Genomic DNA, 22,467 nt, shown 5'->3' on the forward strand with positions numbered 1-22,467 from the left:
AAGCTAAATAAGTCAGATGGAGAAAGACAAATGCTGAATATGTGGGATATGGAGAAACAAAACAAAGGGCCAGACAGAAACAAGAAGCAAGAAGCAAGCCAGTCACAAACTCTAGAAGACTGATTGTAGAAATGAAGTTACTAAAAGGGGAGGGGGAGGATAGCGGGGGTTAGGGCGATAGTGGGAGGATAGAGGGGGAGGATAGGGTAGAGGGAAAACCCAATGGATGGACTACGGTAGAGTGTTGTGAGTGCTAGGTTGGTGAGTCACATACATCTGAAGAGGCGTGATCCTGTATCTTTGAATCATATACAGTGGTGTAAACCACTGTTACCTCAATTTAAAGAGTATTAGGAGCTATTGTGAATATTGGACTCTTTCCCTTGGGTATAATTACTTTGATTTTTATAAGTCATCGAGTACATGCTGTCTGGCAAGCACTGTGTTCAATACTAGACATTTAGAGATGGTCCCAGCCTTATAGAAGAAACATCTTCAGAAATGTGATGCTAAGACATTAGTCTTCCCGGGCTGTGTTAGTGTAAATTGGAAGTGAGGAAGCAGAGCAGGGAATCATAGTTCACTGCTCAGCAGGTAGAGTTCAAGAAGTTTTGACCAATTGATTGAAACTGTTGGTATAAAAAAAGAAACTGTTGGTATAGAACCCTCAGAGAGGTAAATTGAGGGAAGAAGTCTTTAAAACTTGGGAGCTTAGAGACTTGACATGGTTCTTTTAGGTTGATAAAATTCTAGGCAGGCAGATAGAATTACTGACAGTTTGGAGTTATAAAGGTCCTTAGAGAGACTCTAACCAACCTTTTCCTTTTATAAACAAAGGAAGCTTGGTATCTGCAGAGCTAGGGCTCAAGTTCAGTCCTGCCTGTTCAAGTTTAGCTATAGATCAAAGGCGCTCCAGAGGAAGACACCCCTTGAAGCAGGAAACCAACATTTCTCACACCCAGCCATGGGTCAGGCACTGTTGTGGCTACTATTACTTAATTGAATCTCCACAACAGCCATCTGAGATAGGCTGAGCCCAAATGAAAACATTTTAATAATTAGTCTAATTCTAGAACTGAAATTGAGAGGAAGCCTGATTAGAATGAGTCTTTCCAACATTAAGTTTCATGCCTTTGGTTTCTGGCCCATAACTTGACCTCAGATAAAAGCAACCCTGCCCTGTACTGATGACCAGAGCTAAATATAATAAGCATTTCATATTTAATCACCAAATATATCAACGCAACCCAGTAATAGGGAAAACATGATTCTGCCATCGTGTAAGCTGGCCGTAAGTCTGCTTCTACACCTCCCCAAGGCCCGCACTGGGGGAAGATATGTGAACTTCCAGGCCATCCTTCTTAATTAGAAAGGACCCCAGGAGCCTTCACACAGCCCCAAGCTATTCTGAGCAAAATAAACAGGAAACAGAAAAGAGGGAGAGAAGAGATAAATTCTCTATGACTTTAAAAGATTTATACCAACAATATCCCAAGGAGCTTATGAAATGTATTTTTTCCTTTTTCTTTTCTTTCTTTCTTTTTTGGGTAGAGGAAAGCTGCTGATAAAGAGATAGCTTTCAACTATAGAGTTTCATTGAGAGTGAAAATACTTTAAGCCTGGTCTCTTATTGATAGTCCAGTTGCACAAAATAAAATTCATATAAACATCATCTCACATATTAGAACTGGGAAGATAATCCATCTTCCAGTCAGCTTTCAAAGCATCCCATTTTTGAGGCACGGAGTTGCAGGGAACAGAATTCACATGTTTCCACACCCAGGAAGGAGGAACATAGGTGCAGAAAGAATTCCCAACCCCCACAGCCTTCAGCTTGGTTTTCTTCTCTGCTGGAGATTTGGGTTTCCCAGGTATGTGTCAGCTTTCTGAGATTTATTTTGCCCATCTTCTTTCAGTAACTCCAAAAGCTGCTGATTTCAGCCCAACTTTACCAGAACTTGAAAGCCTCAGACTAGTGTCTCCACCAGGGCACACTTGTCTTTCCCTTAGAGCGACATGTCGCTTCATCCTGACCACACCCCAGACTACCTGGGCTAAGACTCTGCCCCAGAGATGCTTCTAGGTTTCCACCTGCTCTCAACAGATGCATGCTGATCTGGTATGGGCACCCCAAGATCTCAGGTTCCTTCCCTCAACTTGGCTCCTTTGTTCATAGTAACATACTAAACACATGGTCATTGCACATAGTCGTAACTGTAAGCCCTTTCCCCAGCTAACAGGTGCTCCTCCCGAAGACCCTCTCAGTGCTGCTGCTGTCCTGCTGAGAATCCCTTTCTAACTCTCTGTTGTTCGTGAAATAAAGTCAAAATTCTTCAGCAAGGAATGAAATGGCCGCATGGCCTAGTCCCACATCTAACGAGCCAATCCGCCGCCTTCCCAGACGCCTCTTGGTGTACCTGCTCTGCAGTCACAGCACACACTTCGTTCCTCTATGTCTTTACCCCTCTTCCTTTCAGCCCTGCACTGCCCATTCTGCTGGGCAGTGTTTTTGTCTCCCTTTAGGATCTAGCCCACAGGCCATCGCCTGTGTGAATCCGTCCACCTGAAGCTAATGCCACCTTCCTGGAGCCTTCCGAAGTGCTTTACCTATATGGGCCTTATGTACTTTACTTGTATGTGTGTCTAATGATATATAGTTGCTCCTGCTGATTATAGTTGTTGCCAACATCTCATCTCCTGGAGGTCCTTAAAGAGCAGAACTGTTTCTGGTTCATGTCTGTGTCCTCAGGCCAGAGTCCGTGCTTGGATATTTCCTCAACATCGGTGTCCAGTAAATGAAATTTGAGGACAAAAATTTGAGTGGGTAAGGAAGCCAGTGAACAAATGAATTTGGCCCAGTACCCAGCACCTGTGTCTCTCCCTTCCCATCCTGCTGACCAGTGAGGAACTCTGATCATATATAGGATAAAGAATGCAGTGGGGTAAGGATAAAGATATAAGGAAGTAACATTGGTTAGGAGTCCAGAGATCATGAGTCTAGTCAGACTAAGACTTGCACAAGTCATTCCCCAGGCTGACCTCCAGTGTGCTTCTCCAGGAAAGTGAAGACATTGTATTAGATGATTTTAACATTCTTCCTGAGTCTCTTGTTCTTGTGCCTTTCTCTTATGCCCAAGCAAGAATGGAACTTCTCCCCTATTGTCATAAAACAGGGTAATAACACAGATTGTTTACTGAAGAGTGTAGCGCACTTTTCAAATGCCCTCATGCCTTGCTGAACCTTGCCAGCAGTTACAGAGGATTCAGTTCCCAGTACTGACCCCCCTCCCTGATCCATCTCAGTAGCAGTTTTGTGCTGACCTCAATTCTCTTTGTAGCCAGAAGTCACATTTATTGACTCCAGAGTGTTGCAAATCTCTAATGACCTGATCCCTTCTCCTCGGAAAATACTTTGCTTCTAGTGGGAAGTCCCGTCTTTCATTTGCATCATGCTTTACTGCAGGCTGCTGGTTCATTTACCTACTTGGCAAATTGGGTTGTCTGCAGGAGGAGACTAAATCGAAATGCTGGGGTGGTTTAGGAAGGCTGAGCACTCATTAGCTTATTCTTGCTGGAGATGTCGGGGGTCTTGCTGAAATAGACTTCCACTGCAAAAGAGTAGCATCTAATACCCCAAAACCTTGATGCAGAAGTGTGGCAAGTAAAATGATTGCATTAGAAGGAATGCCTGGAACAATCAGATGGTGCTGTGCTTCTATGTTAACAGTAATCCCTGTGAATACAGTTTTCTTGTAGGTCACTTGGCCTGTGCCAAGGGTTGGCTTGCCCCAGGGGGAATCTCTGCCATAGGCACGGCACCAGTCACAATCTGTAGGGCCCTTGTGGACACCAGTTACAAATGACTCATAGACTCAAGAACTGAAATGGATCTTAAGAGATTGTTGAGTTCAGCCAATCCTTCTCACCCCATAATATAAATGGCGAAACAGAAACCTGAGTAAGCTATTGCGTTGCCCACATTCAGTGAATTAATAAGCAAAGGAGCAGAAGCTATGTTATTAATTGTAACAAAATGTGACCCAAGTGATACTTCTCCAAACCCCCCACCTCTCAAGGAAAATCTTGAACTGGCCCTAACTATTGAGAGGCCAGTGCCAGCCATACATTCCTGGGAAACCGAGTTGTTTCAAGAGCCGTAGAGTTCCAAGTTGGATTGAGTGTGATATGAAAAGCTCAGGCCAGCTCAGATTTACACTGTAACCTATAGAGAACTGCCAACCCAACTGTTTACCTGGGTGCTGACATCCTGAGCCACTGGGCACAGTCAGGAGGGCGTGACTCTTGGCCACTCAGACCAGTTGCACACCTGTAAGAATGTCTTAGCACGTGGATTTGTTTTCTATCTCTGATCACTGGTTGGGGTTAGCTTATACCCCTCTTAACTCCTTGTTTTTTATGGGTTTTTATTTGTTGTGTCTGTTGCCTGGCAAAGAAACTGACAGCTGTCCTTCCTACTTTAACTTAGAAGCCAGTCAGAATAAAACAGTTGATGATTTAATAGGCTACTTCCTCTGCCTACAATGGTATAAAGTCTTTCCATACTTTCCTCACATAATCCTCCCAGGCACTTTTAAAATAGATACTTTGATTTTCATTTTACACATGGGGAACCCAGGCTATAGTCAGTAAGTAAGAGGGTTAACATGAGAACCTTGATCCACCTGATTACAAAACCCAAGTGTCCAATCACTATTCTCTTGCTTCAGGGGGCATTTTAAAAAAAGATTTGCTTAATTATGCTTACAGAACTGGGGTACCGGCCAGAGGGGCATGGACAGAGGGTAGTGAGAGGATTCACCAAAGACACAGTGGAGAGCAGAACAGGCAGATTGACGATGTGCACTGCTGAGGGGAGCAGCGGATGAGAGAGGAGAGGTCTGCGGCGCCATGTGGACCACCTCCGGGGCCGGGGATCGAACTCGCATTGAAGCCACTGTGGCTCGCCTGCAGTGCTGGGTCCTAACCCATTGCATTACCAGGGAGGGCCAAGGGGGACATTACTTATAAAGAGAATCCGAGAGAAGGGGCTGGATGGGGCAGAGGCGAGAAGGGCCTCCACTCCAGCATCACTGGCTCGATGCCATTGACCCTACTTCCTGCCGCAGAGCTGCTGCTGGCCCTCTCGTCTGGACGCATCTACAGACTCACTTTCCCTGTCTCTGCAGGTTCCTTCCTCCTCCTCAATACATCTGCAAACTCCAAGCACACCATCCTGAGCCCGTGGATGAGGAGCAGCAGCGAGCACTGCAAGCTGGCCGTGTCGGTGCACAGACACCTGCAGCCCTCCGGCAGGTATGTCGCCCAGCTGCTGCCCCACAACGAGGCTGGAAGAGAGATCCTCCTGGTGCCCACTCCGGGGAAGTACGGGTAAGTCTCTCCCTGTGCCCAAAATGATCACATAAAAGGCCATTTGGCTCCCAGCTGCAAATTTCCAGAGTCTGTGACATCTACTTAAATCTTAAAATTGTCCATTAGTGAGAAGGGTCCAGATTGGACCATTATTGCTAATATTCCCTGTGTTGTATCTTGGGCTCTCACCTCTGGGGCCCTCTGGCCACCTGGGCTGGCAGTCCTTCCAGAGGCCAGAGGACCAGCTGGTGGAGTGGGCATTTAATGAGTGGGTGTTAAACACATTCCTTTCCCAAATTCCATTTGGAGCCAAGAAGAAAACAGCCAAGGTCAGTATGGCCAAAATGAAAGTTACTTATGCTGCAAAGTGAGTTTTACCAGCAGAACTTGGACAGGAAAGGGAAGGGCAGGCTGCTTGGCCATCTACACAGGCCCTGCAGGGGCTGTTGGGCAGAGTGCTGTAGTGGACAGGGATACTACACCAGGATCAGTTCAGTAGAGTCTGGGAAAGAACTTTGTTCTGGAACCTCTAAGACTTAGATGGCACTGAAGTCACACCTAATCCCTGTGTCAGTGAACACCACTAAGCCTCTAGGAGATACTTGCTTCCTTGCTCAGTTATCAGTCCTCTAGCAGTAGTGACATTGGGAAGCGAACTTAAACCAGAATATCTCAGTGGCTGCTCTTTTTTTCTCATTCCACAGTCATAAATATCATCATCAGACTTTAGTTATGAGGGACCCCAGCCTGATTGCTTTATAATCGACAGAGGTGAAAGTTCTTTCTTTGTGACACACTTGCAGGAGAAAGCCGTCAATTTCTAGCCAAGCTTCGACTTCCTCTTAAAAAAATAAATGCCTTTCGAAAGAGTCCCACCTGATGATGGTACTCAGTCTCATGGTGTGCTAAGGGGGAGTTGGGAGAGAACCTGTCTGTTGCTTTTCCCATAAAGCTTATGGCCTCCTTGGTAATTTCTGCCCACTCTCCACCCCCACATTCTTGCTCCTGACCCCACTGTATTGCTACAGGCTCTGCTCACTTAGTGGTTGGTATGTTGTGTTGTGTGTCTCACTGCTACGTTTCCAGCAGGAAGAAATCTCAGCTGTAAGAAGCATGCTCTCCCCAAACCTAAATTTCTATGTTCTTGCCTGTGAGATGCCTCTTTGGGCTTGTTGGGAGACACCTAAGTCTCCAAGTGCCTCTTGCTCTGTTCTCAAGAAATTAGGAATGTTGCAGATGTCTGGGCTGCCCACCCTTTAGATTGGGTTGTCCTCTGGGACCAAGCCTTCTCCCTCTAGCCTGAGCTCCCTTTCCTGTGAAGCCACCCATCCGTGGGGGCTGGGGTGGCATAGGCCACTCTATAGGTGCTTCCCTCACCTCCGTGGCTTGTGTATTCTGACTTCTGCTCAAAAAACGTGCTCAAGGTGAACAGCTAGACCCATTTGGGGGCACAAAGGGTGGAAGGGACTGAACCTAACCAGCCAGGCTCTTTGGTTATTTGTACCCATTGCTCAAAGGCCACAGTAGTGCAGCAGAAGCATTGTAATAGTGTCAATCACATTTAAGTCCCAATTTCCATCCAATCACAGTCAATGCATAGTCATTTATTGAGAACTTCCTATCTGTTTGAACTAAAGAGGGATTCTAAAGATTTGATCCTTTACCAACGGCTCTTCATGAATGAACCTCATGACTTCAGGCAGATATCATACCCTCCTGAGCCTCTGTGGGTGGGGGTGATATTTCCATCTCTAAAATGGGATGTTGATACCAGCTCTGCCCATGTGGTACTATGGACAGTGTGTGCAAAACCCAGTACAATAAAGAGCTTTGCACACACTAAACAAGACACAAGTGGAAGAGGCCGTTGTCTCACACCTAACTCTGTCCTTCTCTGCTCAGCGTTTGGGGTCACAAAGGATTGCTACTCATCTGCTTTCTGATTTTGGGGTGCCCGTCAGTCTCAAGAGCCCTGTGGTTTTGAGATCCTCAACAGTTGAGTCACTGTGGATTTGGCTCACCCCCTTAATATGTGAGATGATCCCTAGAGCACTGCATTCAGCTGTGAGATGCAGGGTTGCAGTGACATCCTGGTGCTGATGACTGTGATGGTTATAAATGGGGCTGGCTTCCTCTCAGCATAGAACATGGTGGTTTGGGGACTGCTATTTGGAAAACAGAGCACAGTGTTTGCAATAACAAGGGAGGTAGTTGTCATAACAAAGTCGGCTGGAGAGAGCCTGACTCAGTAGAGTGGGCTGAGGAATGACAAGCCAGAGGCGACCAAGTCCCCTGAAAGCTGTGGAGTCATGAGCGCTGCAGAGTCAGGAGGATGGTGGCACAAAAGCCTGCTCGGGGCGCTGGAGTTGGGAGGCTGCTGGAGAATCTAAGCTGCCATTCCCCAGGAAGCAGTGGCGAGCGTGAGGTTTGATGGGTCACAGTGCCTGAGCCCAGGTGGCCTGGTCTGGCAGGACTTCTCAGGGCACAGGCAACAAGGGCGGCCCAGCCTGCTCTGCTGCCTAACAGAATGGCCACAGCAGCGAGCAAGCAGAGAAACCAGCCAGGCTCTTGTTGGCTGCAGGATTAAGCAGACACGGACCGCCTTAGCTGCAAATTAGAGACCACAACAATCCCGTGAACGAAACAAATGCGGTAATACCTATTTAATTAACGGTGACTTGTGAAATGGCGTAAGGAAAATGGCTCACCTGGTGCCCACCTTTAAGTAGGCATCTCATAAATGCTAGATCCTTTTCCGCTCTCGCACTCATTAAACAACCCTGGTTTGAGTGCCTCCTGTAAAAGCGGCTGGGAGCACACTGCCGAGGACGACATGGGTGCAGCTTTCAAGGAGCATCCAGCCTTGTAAGGAAAAAACAGTAAAATAGCAACAGCACATGTTTGGGCAGATGTTTGAAACTGGGGTCCAGAGATATTAAAAGACGCGTTAGCTCACCAGCCAGCTCCTACTCTGCCTGCCATGCCTCCTGCCTCGCTGCTGAGGGCTCTTCCAGAAAGAGCAGTCTGGTAGCAGCTGTCACTGTGCAGTGGTGCCCTCCAGAACCCCGGGGCTGGGGTGCACTGGACTGTTGGGGTGCTCCAGGCTTCCTTCCTGGCATCACTTGCCAGCTCTCCTACCCCTCCCCGCTCATGCTTCTCCTGCTACTGCAGGTACCTGGGGACTTTATTATGTGTGACTAGAACTACACAGTGTGTGGAGGGAAGAATTAGGCCCTGAGGGGATAGAAGTTGCCCATCATTTGAATTACTAATACTTGAAAAGATGTTTTAAATCTGAGGAGTTAGTGATATTGGGGCTTGAGCCAAGATAAGCTGTCAGGACCATTTCACTGCACAAACAAGGCTCATTCCAGAGGATGGCAAAGAAATAAGATTCTCCTGGAACAAAGCTGCACCTTTCTGTAGGATCTTCACCCCAACACTGCGAGGACACTCCATTTCCAGCTCCCTCATTGATTTGCTGCTGGGGGAAGCTGACTCCTAGAGGTAGGATGTGATAGGACGAAGGTCAAGGCCAATCCTGGACTCAGCTCCAGGTTGGCACAGGGAGCCCAGGGTCTCTCCTGTCTGCCTCAGGGCTAAACAGCTGTGTCAAGAAATCCTCAGACCCATTCCCCTTGGATTAAAATTTGTAGCTTCTCCCTCCAGGAAAGAATGTAAATCCATGCTGGATAACCAGGTGGTGGCCACGTTTATGTAAACCCATCAGCTCTGAGCAAAGATCCCAACATTGAAACCAGCAACAACCCCAGTGGGAGATCTGCCAGAGTCATTTAACCGAAAGAGAGAGCGATGTGGATGGTTTGGGTCCTGGTTTGATGCTCAGTGGAGACACCCTTCCGCCTGAGCCCCAGTGACCCCACCTCCACTGGCCACTCAGGACAGACAGGGCCACAGGCAATGGTAGTTTCCTGGTAGAAAGCCAGCTTCACCCAACTCCTGCTCCTTGAGTCACCCCCAATCTTGCAAACAGGACAGTTAGCCTCTGCTGTCCCACAAGGACCATCCTAGCAACTGTATAAAACCCACCAGTCCAGCCAGGTAAGGAAATCAGAGGCCTCAGCCTCCCATCATCCCCAGCCAGAGTGCTCCTCAGTGCCGCCTGCTTGATAAATGGGATGGGGAATAAGAAAGGTGATCGTTTATTGAAATGGATGCCCTCGAGTGGCAGTGTCACGATGATTTAATTTCAGCCCCAGCTTTTTCTCGCTTTCAAAGTCATACGTAGTGTCAGCTTCTTTCTTTTCCCCTTGGTCTGACTAACACACTAATAAATATACAATAAGGACTTTAATGTCAGTGTGATTTACACTAAAAATAGAGTGCCATTCAAAAGACTTAAAGATAATTTTTTAAGTATTGAAATGCACACCCTGGCTTGTAAGGGGCATTTTTCCCAGGCACCCTGGTGTGGGGATAGATAGGCGGCCCAGGGCTCTCTGCACATACCATAGTCAGGAGACTTGGGTTCCGAGTGGGAGGTCGGTTCCGCATTCTGTGTGGGTTTGGGCAAGTCTCTGGAGCTACGAGTCTCAGCTTTCCTGTCTGTAAAATGGTAGCAATTAGGGGCTTGTCCTGGCCATTTTGTTAGGTAACAGACAGAACAGGTGCTCTTAGTACTCTTAAGACTCTCTCCCTACCGCCCCTCTATGGGGTCCAGGCCTGCTTGTCCAGGCTGCTGAAGTTGTAGGGGACTGTGGGTGAGGTGAGTGTGTTGACACCCCACATTCTCAGAGTGATCACCTGTTCTCCAAAAATTGGACCCCAAAGTACCAGTCCCACTGACTGTACCTGGATTCATCTCTCAACCCTTGGAGGAGTCACACTGTAGCAACTACTGAAATACTCATTGTCTCCAGAGGATTTGGAACTTGAAGCGATTAATGTGATCTTTCCCATTCATGATCTCTTTGGGGGCACAAATCAGGACCACATGTTTTACAAAATTCATACAGTTCTGTGCCATCCAGCATGCTGCTGATTTTCTGAGCCTAAACATTCTTAGACAACATCACCAGGATTCTGTGTGCACCCAAAGTCAACAGTCACAGTTAACACCTCAGCTTGAATTGGTTGCTCACAGAAGCTGGTAGCTTTCCATAACCATGTACTAAAGAAGAAGGAGAAAAGTGAATAAGAACTTGCAAAAGTGAGATGGGCTTGAGGGCAGAGTGGAGTGTCACTTTCCTCCTTCCGGGTGGACAGGCAGGTGCCAGGGCTGCTGACCCTGACCCGAACCTGCCTCAGCAGCCACCAACCAGGGGTAACTGGCCCAGACCCAGCTCATGTATGAGGTTGGTCTCTACCGGAGGCTCCACTCAAGTTGCAGCTGGTAGTCTTGCTCCGGCAGGACTGTGCCTTCGAGACCGGAGGGGACGTGGACAAATTTGGAGCAGACTAGAGCAAGGCAGAGCTGTAGAGTCAAAGGGGGTCTCCATCCCATCCACCCACTCGTCCATCCGACTATCCCTCCACCCATCCACCCATCTGCCCACCATCTCGCCTTCAAAAGGTCAGGCACTGATTCTCATCTCAGTCCCAGGCTAACAGGCTTTGTGCCCCTTTTTGTTCTCGGAGGCAGAGACTGCTGACAATGTCTGTACAGTGCATGTTGAGCTCCCGGGTGAACCAACATCTGCGCCTTGTTTCCTCTTCACTCTCATGTATGTCACACATATTATTGACCTCAGTTTTACAAGAAGGTAAATTGAATCTTGATTTGCCTATAGTCCTGGGGAACAAAGGGAGGGCACACGTCTTTGGGGTCATTTTTGTTCTTTGTGTCATTTCTCCATGAACCCCGGTGTTCTTTCAGTGGAACCCAATATCAAGCCTGGATGTGGGGAAATTGAGACCTGTTCTTATCCAGTCTGGGAATGCTCTTCTCAAGAAGACTCATCCTCTGTCATCTAACTCGGGGCCACAAGCCTTGAAGGTGGACATCTCAGCTCACCCAGATTCTAGTTCCTCCTCATGTTTGGCATGGTGGCAGGCATATAGTAGGTACTTTGTGTTAGGTAAGTGGATACCAGGCCAATTTAAGGTAGTTCTGCAATGTGACTCTTCTTAAACCTAAGCCCTGGGTCCTTATCCCAGAGGAGTCTGCAGGGGTAAACAGACGAGAAGTGCCTTCTCCCACCCTCCATCCATACCCAGGGATAAGTGTGTGATCCTCCCTGGGGCTCTGGAAGCAGCTGTCAGAGTGCACCTCAACTGTGAAGGTTGCTACTAAGTACAAAGGACAATTCCTTCCCTGGCAGGTACAACTTTTACTCACCATTGCGTTCATTGATGGGTGTCAAGGAAAAGAAATGAAAAGACCATCGGCTTCTGCCAGTTTTGACCTTCAAGATTTGACAGCCTACGGCTTGTATTGGGTCCGTTGGAGCTCGTCACTTTCATTTTCACTCTGCCCTGAAAATGTGATGGCTGGACACAAGGAAGATGAGAGAATTGTGAACACCCGCAAACCCTGGACTTGTCAGAATGGCATCTTGGCAAATCCCATATAAATATAGGGTATATACACGGAAAAGTCAGGACGCACAGAAACCATCGCTCCTCATCTCGGAAATGTTATTGAGCCTCATCCTCTCCCAGTGGGAGGGAGAGAGTGGAAGGAGGCAATAGACCACCAGTGTCAAGACATCCCCTCTTGTTCATTCCATCAAGCATTCTGTCAACAAACATTTATGAGTCTTACTTGGTCCCAGGCGCTGGTTGGACTCTGGTGGCTCATCCTGTCTTCACGGGTCTCACACTGATGATTGGCATTGTATGACCACAGATAGTTTTGTTGCTGTTGGCGGGGAGGGCTGTAATGGGCGGTGCAAGGTCTGGAGGTGTGGAGGAATGTGAGCCCAAGGGTGCTAGCTCCAGGGTAAAAAAACCAGAGATGCTCTGAAGCAGGAGAGAAGTTGTCCAGGGAACGATGAGAGAAAGGTGTCCCACACAGAGCACAGGTGTATAGGCCTGGCTTCAGGAAAGCAGGTGGCGCCCTGGGCTGCTGCTCATGCAGCCATCCTGCCCCATCAGGTATTGAGTCTCACATTCTGAGTATGTGCCACCAGTTTGTGTGATGACAAAAGTTGTCCTCTGCCCACAGGGGCAACTTTCAAAGAGAAAAGCCTCATCCCTTGACCTATGCCCACCCTATTCAGCCCCACTTTGTAGCAAGCATTACAGATACTCCTAAGATCACCCCTACTGCAGGCACTTTCTCACTTTCCCATCCTCTCTGGTGGTGACTTTTCCCCCAGGGAGGACTCCCTGGTCCTTCAAACAGTCCCCCAAGGTGCTGGTTTTGTATTTTATGATATATATATATATATATATATATATAGAGATATATATATATATATATATATAGATATATATATATATATAGATATATATAGATATATATAGTCGGCACTGTCATTTTTGTACAATGTATGCTTTTTCACCTCGGTTGTAATCACCATAGACTTCCCACTACCAGTTCACCTGTATGCCATCACCATAGTTCCACGTGCTCCTCCCACCCCTATTTTGACCCTATTCTCCTCCCTGTCCCTGTAGCCTGTCTCTGGTTTGTAGTTGTTTGTTGATTTTAGTTTTTACTTTATTACAATTACTTTATTTTCCCCTGATCCCTTAAATTCCTCCTATGAGTGAAACCATCTGCTATTTTTCTTTTTCTTTCTGGCTTATTTCACTGAACATGATCCCGTTCAGCTCCATCCATGTTGCCACTAATGGCATGAGCTTATCTTTTTGATTGCCGAGTAGTATTCCATTGTGTAGATGTACCACATCTTCTTGATCCAGTCATCTGTTTTTGGGCATTTGGGTTGAGGCACTGGTTCTGATTCAGCACACAGAGATTTAAGAGTACAAGTTCTTCATGCTTTCTGCTTATAGCTGGTTCAGACCCCAGAGCTTTCCTGGTTTCCCTCTTTCCCATTGGCAGGAAGAACAGCAAAGGGGGTTAGTTATTCCCAGTGGATGGCCCTCCCCTCCTCCACAGACCCACAATCATGCTTCACCATCCTCTGAGGAGCCATTTTAGGGATCTTTAGCAGCCCAAGTCCTGCAGCTCCCTGACCATCCAGCTATCAGCCTGGTTCTCTTCCTGATGGACAGGGACCTGCTGTCCTTCCAGGATGGGCTTCTCAGTGCTGACTATAAAGCCCAGGGGAACACAGAGACTGGCAGGGCCCTGACAGCCTGAGTGGGCAGCCTCAGCGTGCACTGCTCCCTCCTGCTCTTGTTCACTAATAATCATACACAATTATATAGTAATGTAATACTCTGTTATGGTAATAGTAGTAGTGAGCAGGGGTGTTAGTCCACCAGGCATTATGAGGAAATACCACAGAGTCAGTGACTTACAAACAACATCTGTCACTCACAGTTCTGGAGGCTGAAAATCCAAGGTCAGGGAAGCAGCGTGGATGTGCCCTGGTGAGGACCCATAGTTGATGCCTCTCGCTCTGTCCTTGGGCAATGGAAGAGGGGCAGGGGTGCGGGTACCCCTGGGGTCTCTTATTAAGGCATTAACCTCATTCCTGACAACTGCACCCCCCCCAACCTAATCACCTTCAAAGGTCTCATCTCCTAATACTGTCATCTTGGGGTTTGGGTTTCACATCTGAGTTTCGGGTGCCTACTTAAACCATAGCAGGGAGAAAGAGGAGGAGCTACCCGGTGCTTGGCTCTGTGCGTGCCTCCCATGCATCACCTCGCTTGACGTTCTGCCCACCACCACTCCCTGCGGAAGGCAGCTTTATGAACTATGTTTCATAGCGCAGAAGCTGAGGCCCAGCGAGGCTCAGTGACTTGCTCAGAGTCAAACAGCTAACGGGGCCTACCCTGGATAAGAACCCAGGCAGTCTAGCTCTTCATCCCTAGGCGGGGGGCCTCCTCATTGCCGGCCAATAATTTAAAATGCATTATTATTTGTGTAGAATGATTCACCACTGTTTGTTCTTAAAAGCCATTTGTGTGCTTTGCATGGTGTATGTGTTGACCTTCCCATCCAAAACAAAGGGCAAGATTCAAAAGTCTTGGCCCACAAAGCAGCACATTTGGGGAGAGCAGGCCGCCTGGAGACCAGCCTAGCCCACGGGCATTGTGACGGCCCCTGCAGGCGGTTGCAGACCGTCCAGGTGGGACCGTGGTCTAGGCTTCCCATCGCCTGCAGCTCTCTGCCAGTCTAGTCCCGTCCTGCAGATACAGGTCTGTCTGTGCAGAATCAGGTGAGGGAGGCTTAGGCTGTTTGATTTGCAGTGATTGAAGTCTAAGCAAGGAGGGGGGAGGACAGCAGGAATGGGACACCCCGAGCTTCGTGAGAGCCCAGCTCGTAGCCAAGCCAGGCTGTGTCAGCCTCCCTGTTTCTCATTACCTCACCTGCTTCCAAGTTTTCTTTTCCCCTGTTTGTTTTGTTTACAGTACCTCACTTGCACGTCTCGCTAATGCCTCACTTTTATAACAGAAATGCATGCTGTCATGGTTCAGAGCTTTAGTTAAGAGCCATATCAACCATGGGATTTCGCATTGAAACGGCTGTAGAAAATCCACACATGGATTTGGTGCAAGGTCTGTTCCCCAGTCTTACATCACTGAACTCAAAGGACTGTTCCCACTGCTTTCACATCCCTGAGTCTTGGTGTGGCAGAAAGGGGTGAACATGCAGGGAAGACTACAGCTCTTTCTTGGAGAGCAGATGGAGCCCCGGCACCAGAACCACCATTGCCAGGGGCCTTTCGCCCAAGGCCACCGTCTGAGCAGAGGCCTGCAGGGCAGGGCAGCCTAGCTCCACTGACTGGGATCAGTGAGAAGCCAGGAGAATCCTCTTGCTGTGCTGTTTCTTCCTCAGCTCCTCATCTGAAGGAGCAGGAGGGAGAAGCCAGAGCCAAGTTGTTCTTCAGCCTGGTATTGTTAATTCTGTAGGGATAGTCCTGGGCGCCCTTCACAGTGACACCCTCAATGACTTTCTGGGTATTCAGCTGTCCTAAAATAGAACAAATTAAGACCTCAATGGTAGAACTGAGAGGTGAATGTTGTAGGGTCTAGTCTGCTTCAGGTCCTCAGTGACCCCTTTTGGGCTCTCTCAGAATAGGAGCAAGCATTGTTCAGTGCACCTCTAGTGCCTAGCACAGTGCCTGACTCACAGTGTATGTTCCAGAAATGTTTATTAAGTGAACAGACCACCAATTAATTAGCCAAGAACTTGTCAAGAACTTGAAGTGCAGTTTTAAGGAAGGAAAGCGTATCTAGAAAGTTCCACACCAAAATCCTCTCTCTGTCCTCCATTACAACTCACTTTTTCTTCTAGCTACCCCCAGATAGAATGGCCATCCCTCGTCTGCATCCTTGTGGCCCTCTGAGCCACGCTGCTGGGCGGTTCCTGGCACATGGGACCGTGGACGTAAGATGGCCCCATACTTTCTGGTTGCCCTCGCCACGAGCTCCTCAGCTCCTCTGATTGTTTGGATAGTTCCTGTATGTATGCCCTGTTCTTAATCTTCCATGAGATTCTTCTACTTGGTATTTCCTCCCCAACTTCTCCCTCTCCTTAGTTTTCTAGTCTTTATATCTTCACTTAAGCACTCTGACTCCTGTTGAGTTTTTTATCTCTTCAGACGAGCTAGGATGAATTCCAATTGCATTCCCTCCAGCTGTTCCTTCAATATTCCCTCCATTATTTTGTTTTTCTCTCCCAGGACTAAAAGTCCTTCTTGGCTGCATAAATTCTAATCTTTATTCTAGTGAATGTTTATCCAGACATCAAGGGGTGACCCTCTGTGTTGTCCAAGCCTGGTCACCTTCCCTGGGGAGTCTGTTGTGCCCATTGGGTCACCGCCTCTAACAACCTAAATCCATTTCTAAAACTCTTGGCGAAGAGTTTTATGCAGTTTTCTTGACTAATCTTCTGCCTCGTTGTCTCAAGAGGCCGGCCAGTGGGGTTGGGGCACTGGCGACAGCAGGTTCAGTGCATGTGGAAGGTGAACTGGGAAATGGGGTGTTTGGCATAGCCAGAGTTCAGGTGAAAGTCAGAATGCCTGTTTTTTGCTGTGGGTGCATCCTGGTGCCGTTGGTCTCTTGTGGGTGCTCTCCAACTTCATATTCCTACATGACTATTTATGCTAAAGTGGGTTAAAGGCATAGTCTACCTGACAGAACTTGAAAAATATTTCTTATAGATTATTGAACAGAAAAGAACCTTAAAAGTAACTGAATTTTAGCTCCTTTAACCCCACCCCAAGCCAGTGCAAGAGGTTCTTCCAAAGTACCCCTGGCTTTGGTGCCTCTGACTCCAGCCAGTGGGGTGCTTGCTTTCAAAAGCAGACCTCTGCCAGGGGCAGCTTTAGCTGCTAGTGGCCCATGGGCTTTGTGGCCTTGGAAAGTTATTGACTGTCGCTAAAATGTTATTTAGTTCCTCCAAGTCTCTAGTGTCCCTCCAAGTCTCTAGTGTCTCATTTGTAAATTGAGATTAATAGCACTTACGGGTAGGTGCTTTGTGAGGGTTATTGCTTTGAAGAAAGCTGATACGTATTGTTTACCACATGCTCAGCACAAGGCATATGGCTGTGTGTCATCGACAGTTGCCCTATAAAGCGTGCGATCACGTGCACGGGACACCTAGAATAATGTGCGCAGACACTTAACAATCAATGTTGATTTGCTCTCCTGTTTTACCATCAGCCGGTTGACCCTCTCTTTCTCTTCTGGAGTCAGAAAGAACAAACCTATTTCCTCCCAAAGGCAATTTTTCATTCCTTTTGAGGACAGTTTTCATGTCTCTTCTTAATGCAGCTTCCCCCTACAGTAACACATTTTGAGTTTCTTCTGCAGCCCACCTCCAAAGCCACTCTCTTTCCTGTGATACTACTAGTGAAGAGGTGAGAGCTCTGTTGTCCTTCAGGGATCGGAAATGTCCACTCACGCTTGTGGCTTAAGCTTAGTCACACTGCACTGTCTTTGTTCTGCTGTTTGACCATGAGACACTTCTAAAGCAGACACCACTAAGTACCATTGGGACTGTGGAACATTCTTTCAACACCATTTCTTAGTCTTTTGAACCTTCTCTTCCTGATGGAGGCGCGAGTTTTTCTCGCAGGCCATGCATGCCTGTCTTCTTTGCTCTTGACATTCCCCAAAATGTCGGATTCAAGAAGGAATTGAATTCTGCCCTGGCTTTCATGTCTTCTTGCTTTGTCTGTGGCCCGCTAGCTTCGCCCCTTTATTCCCCTAATTGCCAGAGACGTTTTTTCTACTGAGCAAATCATTCTCGCTGCAGAATGAATCAATTTGGGATGAGTATGAGCTGTACTGTTGTCTTAAGTGCACATTAACATTTAGATGCGTTATTTAAAATGGGTCTGGAGTTCGTGCCAGGGACATGGCCTCACAACAATCCTGACTCACACTGTGGCTGGTCTCCACAGAGGGAACTGGGAACCCCAAACACCCCAGGCCTGTTTGGCTCTTCATTCCTCGAAGGCAGACCTGAGTTAGGTGACTTCTTTTAAGAACTCAGATTTGGGAACGTGACTGAAAAACTGAGTCTTAGCTGGTGATCTCTGAGTGAAACCCAGCTGAGGAAGAAAGAATCTCTCGCTTTCTTTCTCTCTGTCTCTCCCCTCCCTCTCAGTCTTCTCCTCAGATATCAGGCACACACATGACATCTAGATTTCAGTACACATCAGAGACTCTGCCAGAGTCTCTGGTGGTACAACAAGCCACTCACAAAGAAATGAACGACAACAGCCAAACCCTCTGTGGTATAAAAATTAAACAATGTTCTGGAAACTAGGGAACAACAAAAGCTGCAGTCTAGGGGATCATGCGGTTGACTCAGTGAGCTAATTCTTTTATCATCAGGGAGTCAGGTAATATCTCCCATAGTAGCAGAAGGTTTCAAAATTGGAGAGAATTGGCTACATCGGGACAGTCACCTGATTTATGCTTTTTCAATCACCTGGGCTCATGGCCTAAACTGGTAATGGACACCATCCATCAAAAAATTGTTCCATCTGGCATCCTGCTTTCTGAAGAAATCTGGATATTCTCCTAGAGAGTTGGTTAAGTGGTAGAATGTGTGTGAAAGCCCTCAGCACAGAGCCTCAGTGAAGGTGACTGACATTCAGGCTACTTGATGTTCCAATATATTCTAGAGCATTAGATACACCAGATAAATAAAATATCAATTGAATAACATCATCATCCAAATCCTGAGATGATGTTCAGGTGGCATTTGTGTCCAGGGACACAATGCCTGACTCCCTTAGCCCCAAAGGCCCTTTCTAAGTTACAGCTCTGACCCTGTGGAATCTGCCCGTCTGCGTTTATGCAGCTTATGCAGTCATACACTACACTTTCATGTGGGCATCCCCAAAGTCCAGGACACGGTCTGGCACAGAACAAGTAGTCAGTGATGTTTGTGGCCTGAGCAACATTACTAAAGAGGATGCAAAACAATTGTTTGGGTCGAATTGTTTGGGTCGAAGTAGATGATGAGTAAGGGTATAAGCCTGCCTGCTGTGCAGGTTGGAAGCAGAATAGAAGACATTTCATGAAGACCACTGCTCGCTGGCTCGCTGCCCTAGCACAGCCACCACCATAAGGCACTCATTGTGGGGCAGGAGTTGTCCAAACACTGGATTTCCCCTTGAATCTTCACAATAGTTTTATGAGAAAATAAACCATTATTCCATTTCGTGGGTGAGACACTGAACTCACAATTGGAGCTGGGATTTTGCCCTGGTGCATGACCACCATGTAGGTGGTATGACCTCTCTTATGTGATATAATGAGGCAGGTTTTCTACCCAAGCCATTCCCCCAGGGGTGTTCACAGGTGGCCCCACAAGGGACATGTCAGGTGGATGGGGCAAACACTAGTGAGAAGGCCTTCGTCTGCATGTCCTACATGAAACAGTGTCTCCTTGCCTGCCCAAGGACACATCATTCCCTGCAGGGTAGACAGGTGGACCCCTTCGTTCAGCTACATTTTGGGTCTGGGCAGCAGATTCTATGCAAAGTCCCGTGTGAAACCCGTTGGGGAAGAAATGAGAGAAAACCATTGCATATTTTCAGTCTGAGCCGGAGAGACATTTGCTGAACAGTCCTGGGTCCAGAGGACAAGAGTGGATGAGAGGGAGGAAGGAGGAAAGAAGCAGAATAGGTCTGCACTCCAACCAAATACCCAGCAGCTCCTTTAGTTGTTTCCACAGGTGAACTTGAATAACAAGCCATGGAGACTTATATATAATGCGTTGTTGGATAAACTGAGGCAGGTGGCAGTAACGAAGCCTATGTGCATTTTACTGCCACATGGGAACTCAGGTTGAGCTGGGTACAGACTCCAGCCCTCACTGCCTGAGCCCCCACTCACACCACTAGACCCTGCCCGCACCACAGCACTGATCAGTCAGCCTTGACTGGGCTTTCACATTGCTGTGAACAGGATTTGCAAAAGCTCCAGAGGAAAAATTAAAAAAAAAAAAAAACTCTCTCTTTTCCAATTGACTCATGAAAATATCTTCCTCTACCTGAACTTTCCCCTCTTGCTTATGCCTTTGATGCCTGTACTTAATTGCTTTGAAGCGGGAAGCTGCTGTGATCAGAGAATTCAAAGTTACATCTGCATCTTTTGTGCTGAGACTAGTTTACCAGACGCTTCTAAAGCTGATTACAGGTTGATGTTGAGAGCCATGTAGGTCCCATTAGTCTTTGCTATAATTAGTTGTCTGCTTCCATGATTGGGGAAAGAAAATTATTTATTGATTCCCGATTCAAAAAGACAATTAACGTGTTTTCCACAACCACCAAGACCCCCCTAGCTTGGTGAGATTCTGCCTAGGGCCTCCTCGCTCCCCTCTTTCCATTCAAAGTTACCTTTCTCTTTCATTCACTCATTCAGTAAATACTTTTATCTCAGTACATATTCCTCTTTTCTGTGCAAGAAAATGTGCTGTGGCAGAAAGAGCTGAAGCAGTCACGGTCCCCATGAAGCTTCCCTCCCATTTCATCAGTAATGACACATGTAATCGTGAGTTATCTCAGTGACACATGACAGAGCTTCCAGAACTCTTACTGCGGGCATCAGGTGCACCTTCCTGAAGCCTGAAGGGACACTCTGAGTAGCAGGACTCTTGCTAGGAACTGGAAAGCTTATGAAGATCCTGAGGGAAACAAGTAAACAGCTTTGAAGGAATCAAGGAAAACTAATACATTTGGGCCTGAAAATGAGGAAAGACCTGATAGAAGGGGAGAAAAGATGGGCAAAAGACAGGCATGGGGGCTCAGAGATATTTAGGATCACCTTAATCTTAAGAGCCAAGGAAAACTGATGCTAATTTAAAGGAGAGGACTGCTCATGGAATAGAAGTAGGGCAGGAGTGTCCTGTCTGGGATGTGGGGACTGCAGACCTTGGCAACAGCCCTGGGCACAGGGGCTCATCCTGACTGGAGACTGGAGCTGCTGAAGAGCTTCCTGTGAGACAAAACCTACGGGTTTGCTGATGGGTTAAATACAAGTAAGGGATAGAGGAAGGTTTTGCCTTGACCAATTAGATAGAGGGTGCCATTCACTAAAACAGACAAAAAGGAAGGAGACAGAGGAGTGGGGAGAAAAGTAGAAAAATCAGTTTGAGAATACTGAGTTTTAGAAACTTATGAGCATATCCTAGTGGATAGACAAGTGGGCCCGAGTGTTTGGAGTTGGAAGAAAAGGTCTGGAATGGAGGAGAAAAATACCAGGCATTGTTGGCATGACCTTGGGGCCTAGGGTTGTACTGAAATGACTAGGAAATTAACTAGCAATGTTGTCTAGACCTAAATGTAAAATCTAAACCGATAAAATTTCTAGAAGAAAATTTAGGTAAGCAAAGATGCCTTAGGTATCTCACAAATAGCATTAATGATAAAACAACACTAGTCATCAATTGGAACATGTTAAAATAAAGAACTTATGTTCTTCAAGTAATTCCATTTCTAAAAAAAGAAACCGAGGCCCTCCCTAGGGGTGCAGGGGGTTAAAACACTAAGAAGCTAAAGCCATTTCAGAATGAGTTCATCCCCGCCTGCCCCGGAAGTGACCACATGATGTGGCAGACCTCTCCTGACCCTCAGCAGTGTACTTGGTCAGTCTACCTGTTCTGCTCCCTACTCTGTCTCTGGTGAATCCTCTCACCGCCCCTGCACCTCTGGCCTGTACCCCAGTTCTGTATACCTAAATAAATAAATCTTTTAAAAAAAAAGAAAAAAATTTGAGTCACACAATAGGAGGAAATCATTTATACTTGTCAATATTACATGTTAATATATTATGAAATATTATATCTAACAATATATTTGTTGTCATTTGACATAGGTCTGTATCCACCTGATTAAGAAATGGGCAAAATGTTTTAACAGAGGCCACACGAAATACTCTTTTAACATGACTATTAAGCAAATGACAGGATATTCAGTAGCCCTAGTCATCAGGGAAACTGGAATAGCTAAAATTAGAAAGACTGACCATACCAAGCATTGGCAAGGGTATGAAAAACTGTAATTCTCATATATAGTTGGTGGGAATGTACAATGGTATAAGCATGTTGGAAAAACAATCTGGAAGTTTCTTCAAAAACTAGGCTCACCCCTATCATACAACATATCTATTCTATCCTAGATATTTATCTAAAAGCATAAAACATATTCATCCAAAGACTTGCCCACTAAAATTCCTGGCAACTAGGGCCCTCCCTGGTGGTGCAGTGGGTTAAAGCCCAGTTGCACTTGCTTCTTGGCCTTGGACTTGTACCAGGGGCTTGGGGGACGTGGAAGGAGACACTTGAAAGAGAAAGAAATGGGTGAGAGACCCATGGGGAGGCCGACAGTGGCAGCCTTTACCTCGACTTTTATTTGATTTTGCTCTCTCTTCCTTCCAGCCTGGCCTGGTCTCCTCTGCCCCTTCCCCATGCTTTGACTTGTGGCAGGCTTTCTGGCCTCCGTGGCCACACTTTGGGCCAAGTCTGGTTAGGCATTTACCCAAAAGGGGATGGGTAACTTAGGGTGTTTAATGGAAACTATTTTAACTATATAT

At 46.9% G+C, this 22,467-nt stretch overlaps 1 protein-coding gene across 1 annotated transcript in view; it reads left to right on the forward strand.

Annotated features, from left to right (window-relative positions):
- Positions 1 to 22,467, forward strand: part of ALK (anaplastic lymphoma receptor tyrosine kinase) — a 564,885-nt gene that overhangs the window by 303,648 nt on the left and 238,770 nt on the right. The window contains exon 4 of the mRNA XM_004686326.1: positions 5,187 to 5,388. Within this exon, the coding sequence (XP_004686383.1) occupies positions 5,187 to 5,388 (202 nt within the window). The remainder of the gene's footprint in view (positions 1 to 5,186; positions 5,389 to 22,467) is intronic.

This window comes from Condylura cristata, unplaced genomic scaffold (assembly GCF_000260355.1).
Source record: "Condylura cristata isolate star-nosed mole 26May11 unplaced genomic scaffold, ConCri1.0 scaffold00020, whole genome shotgun sequence".
NCBI lineage: Eukaryota > Metazoa > Chordata > Mammalia > Eulipotyphla > Talpidae > Condylura > Condylura cristata.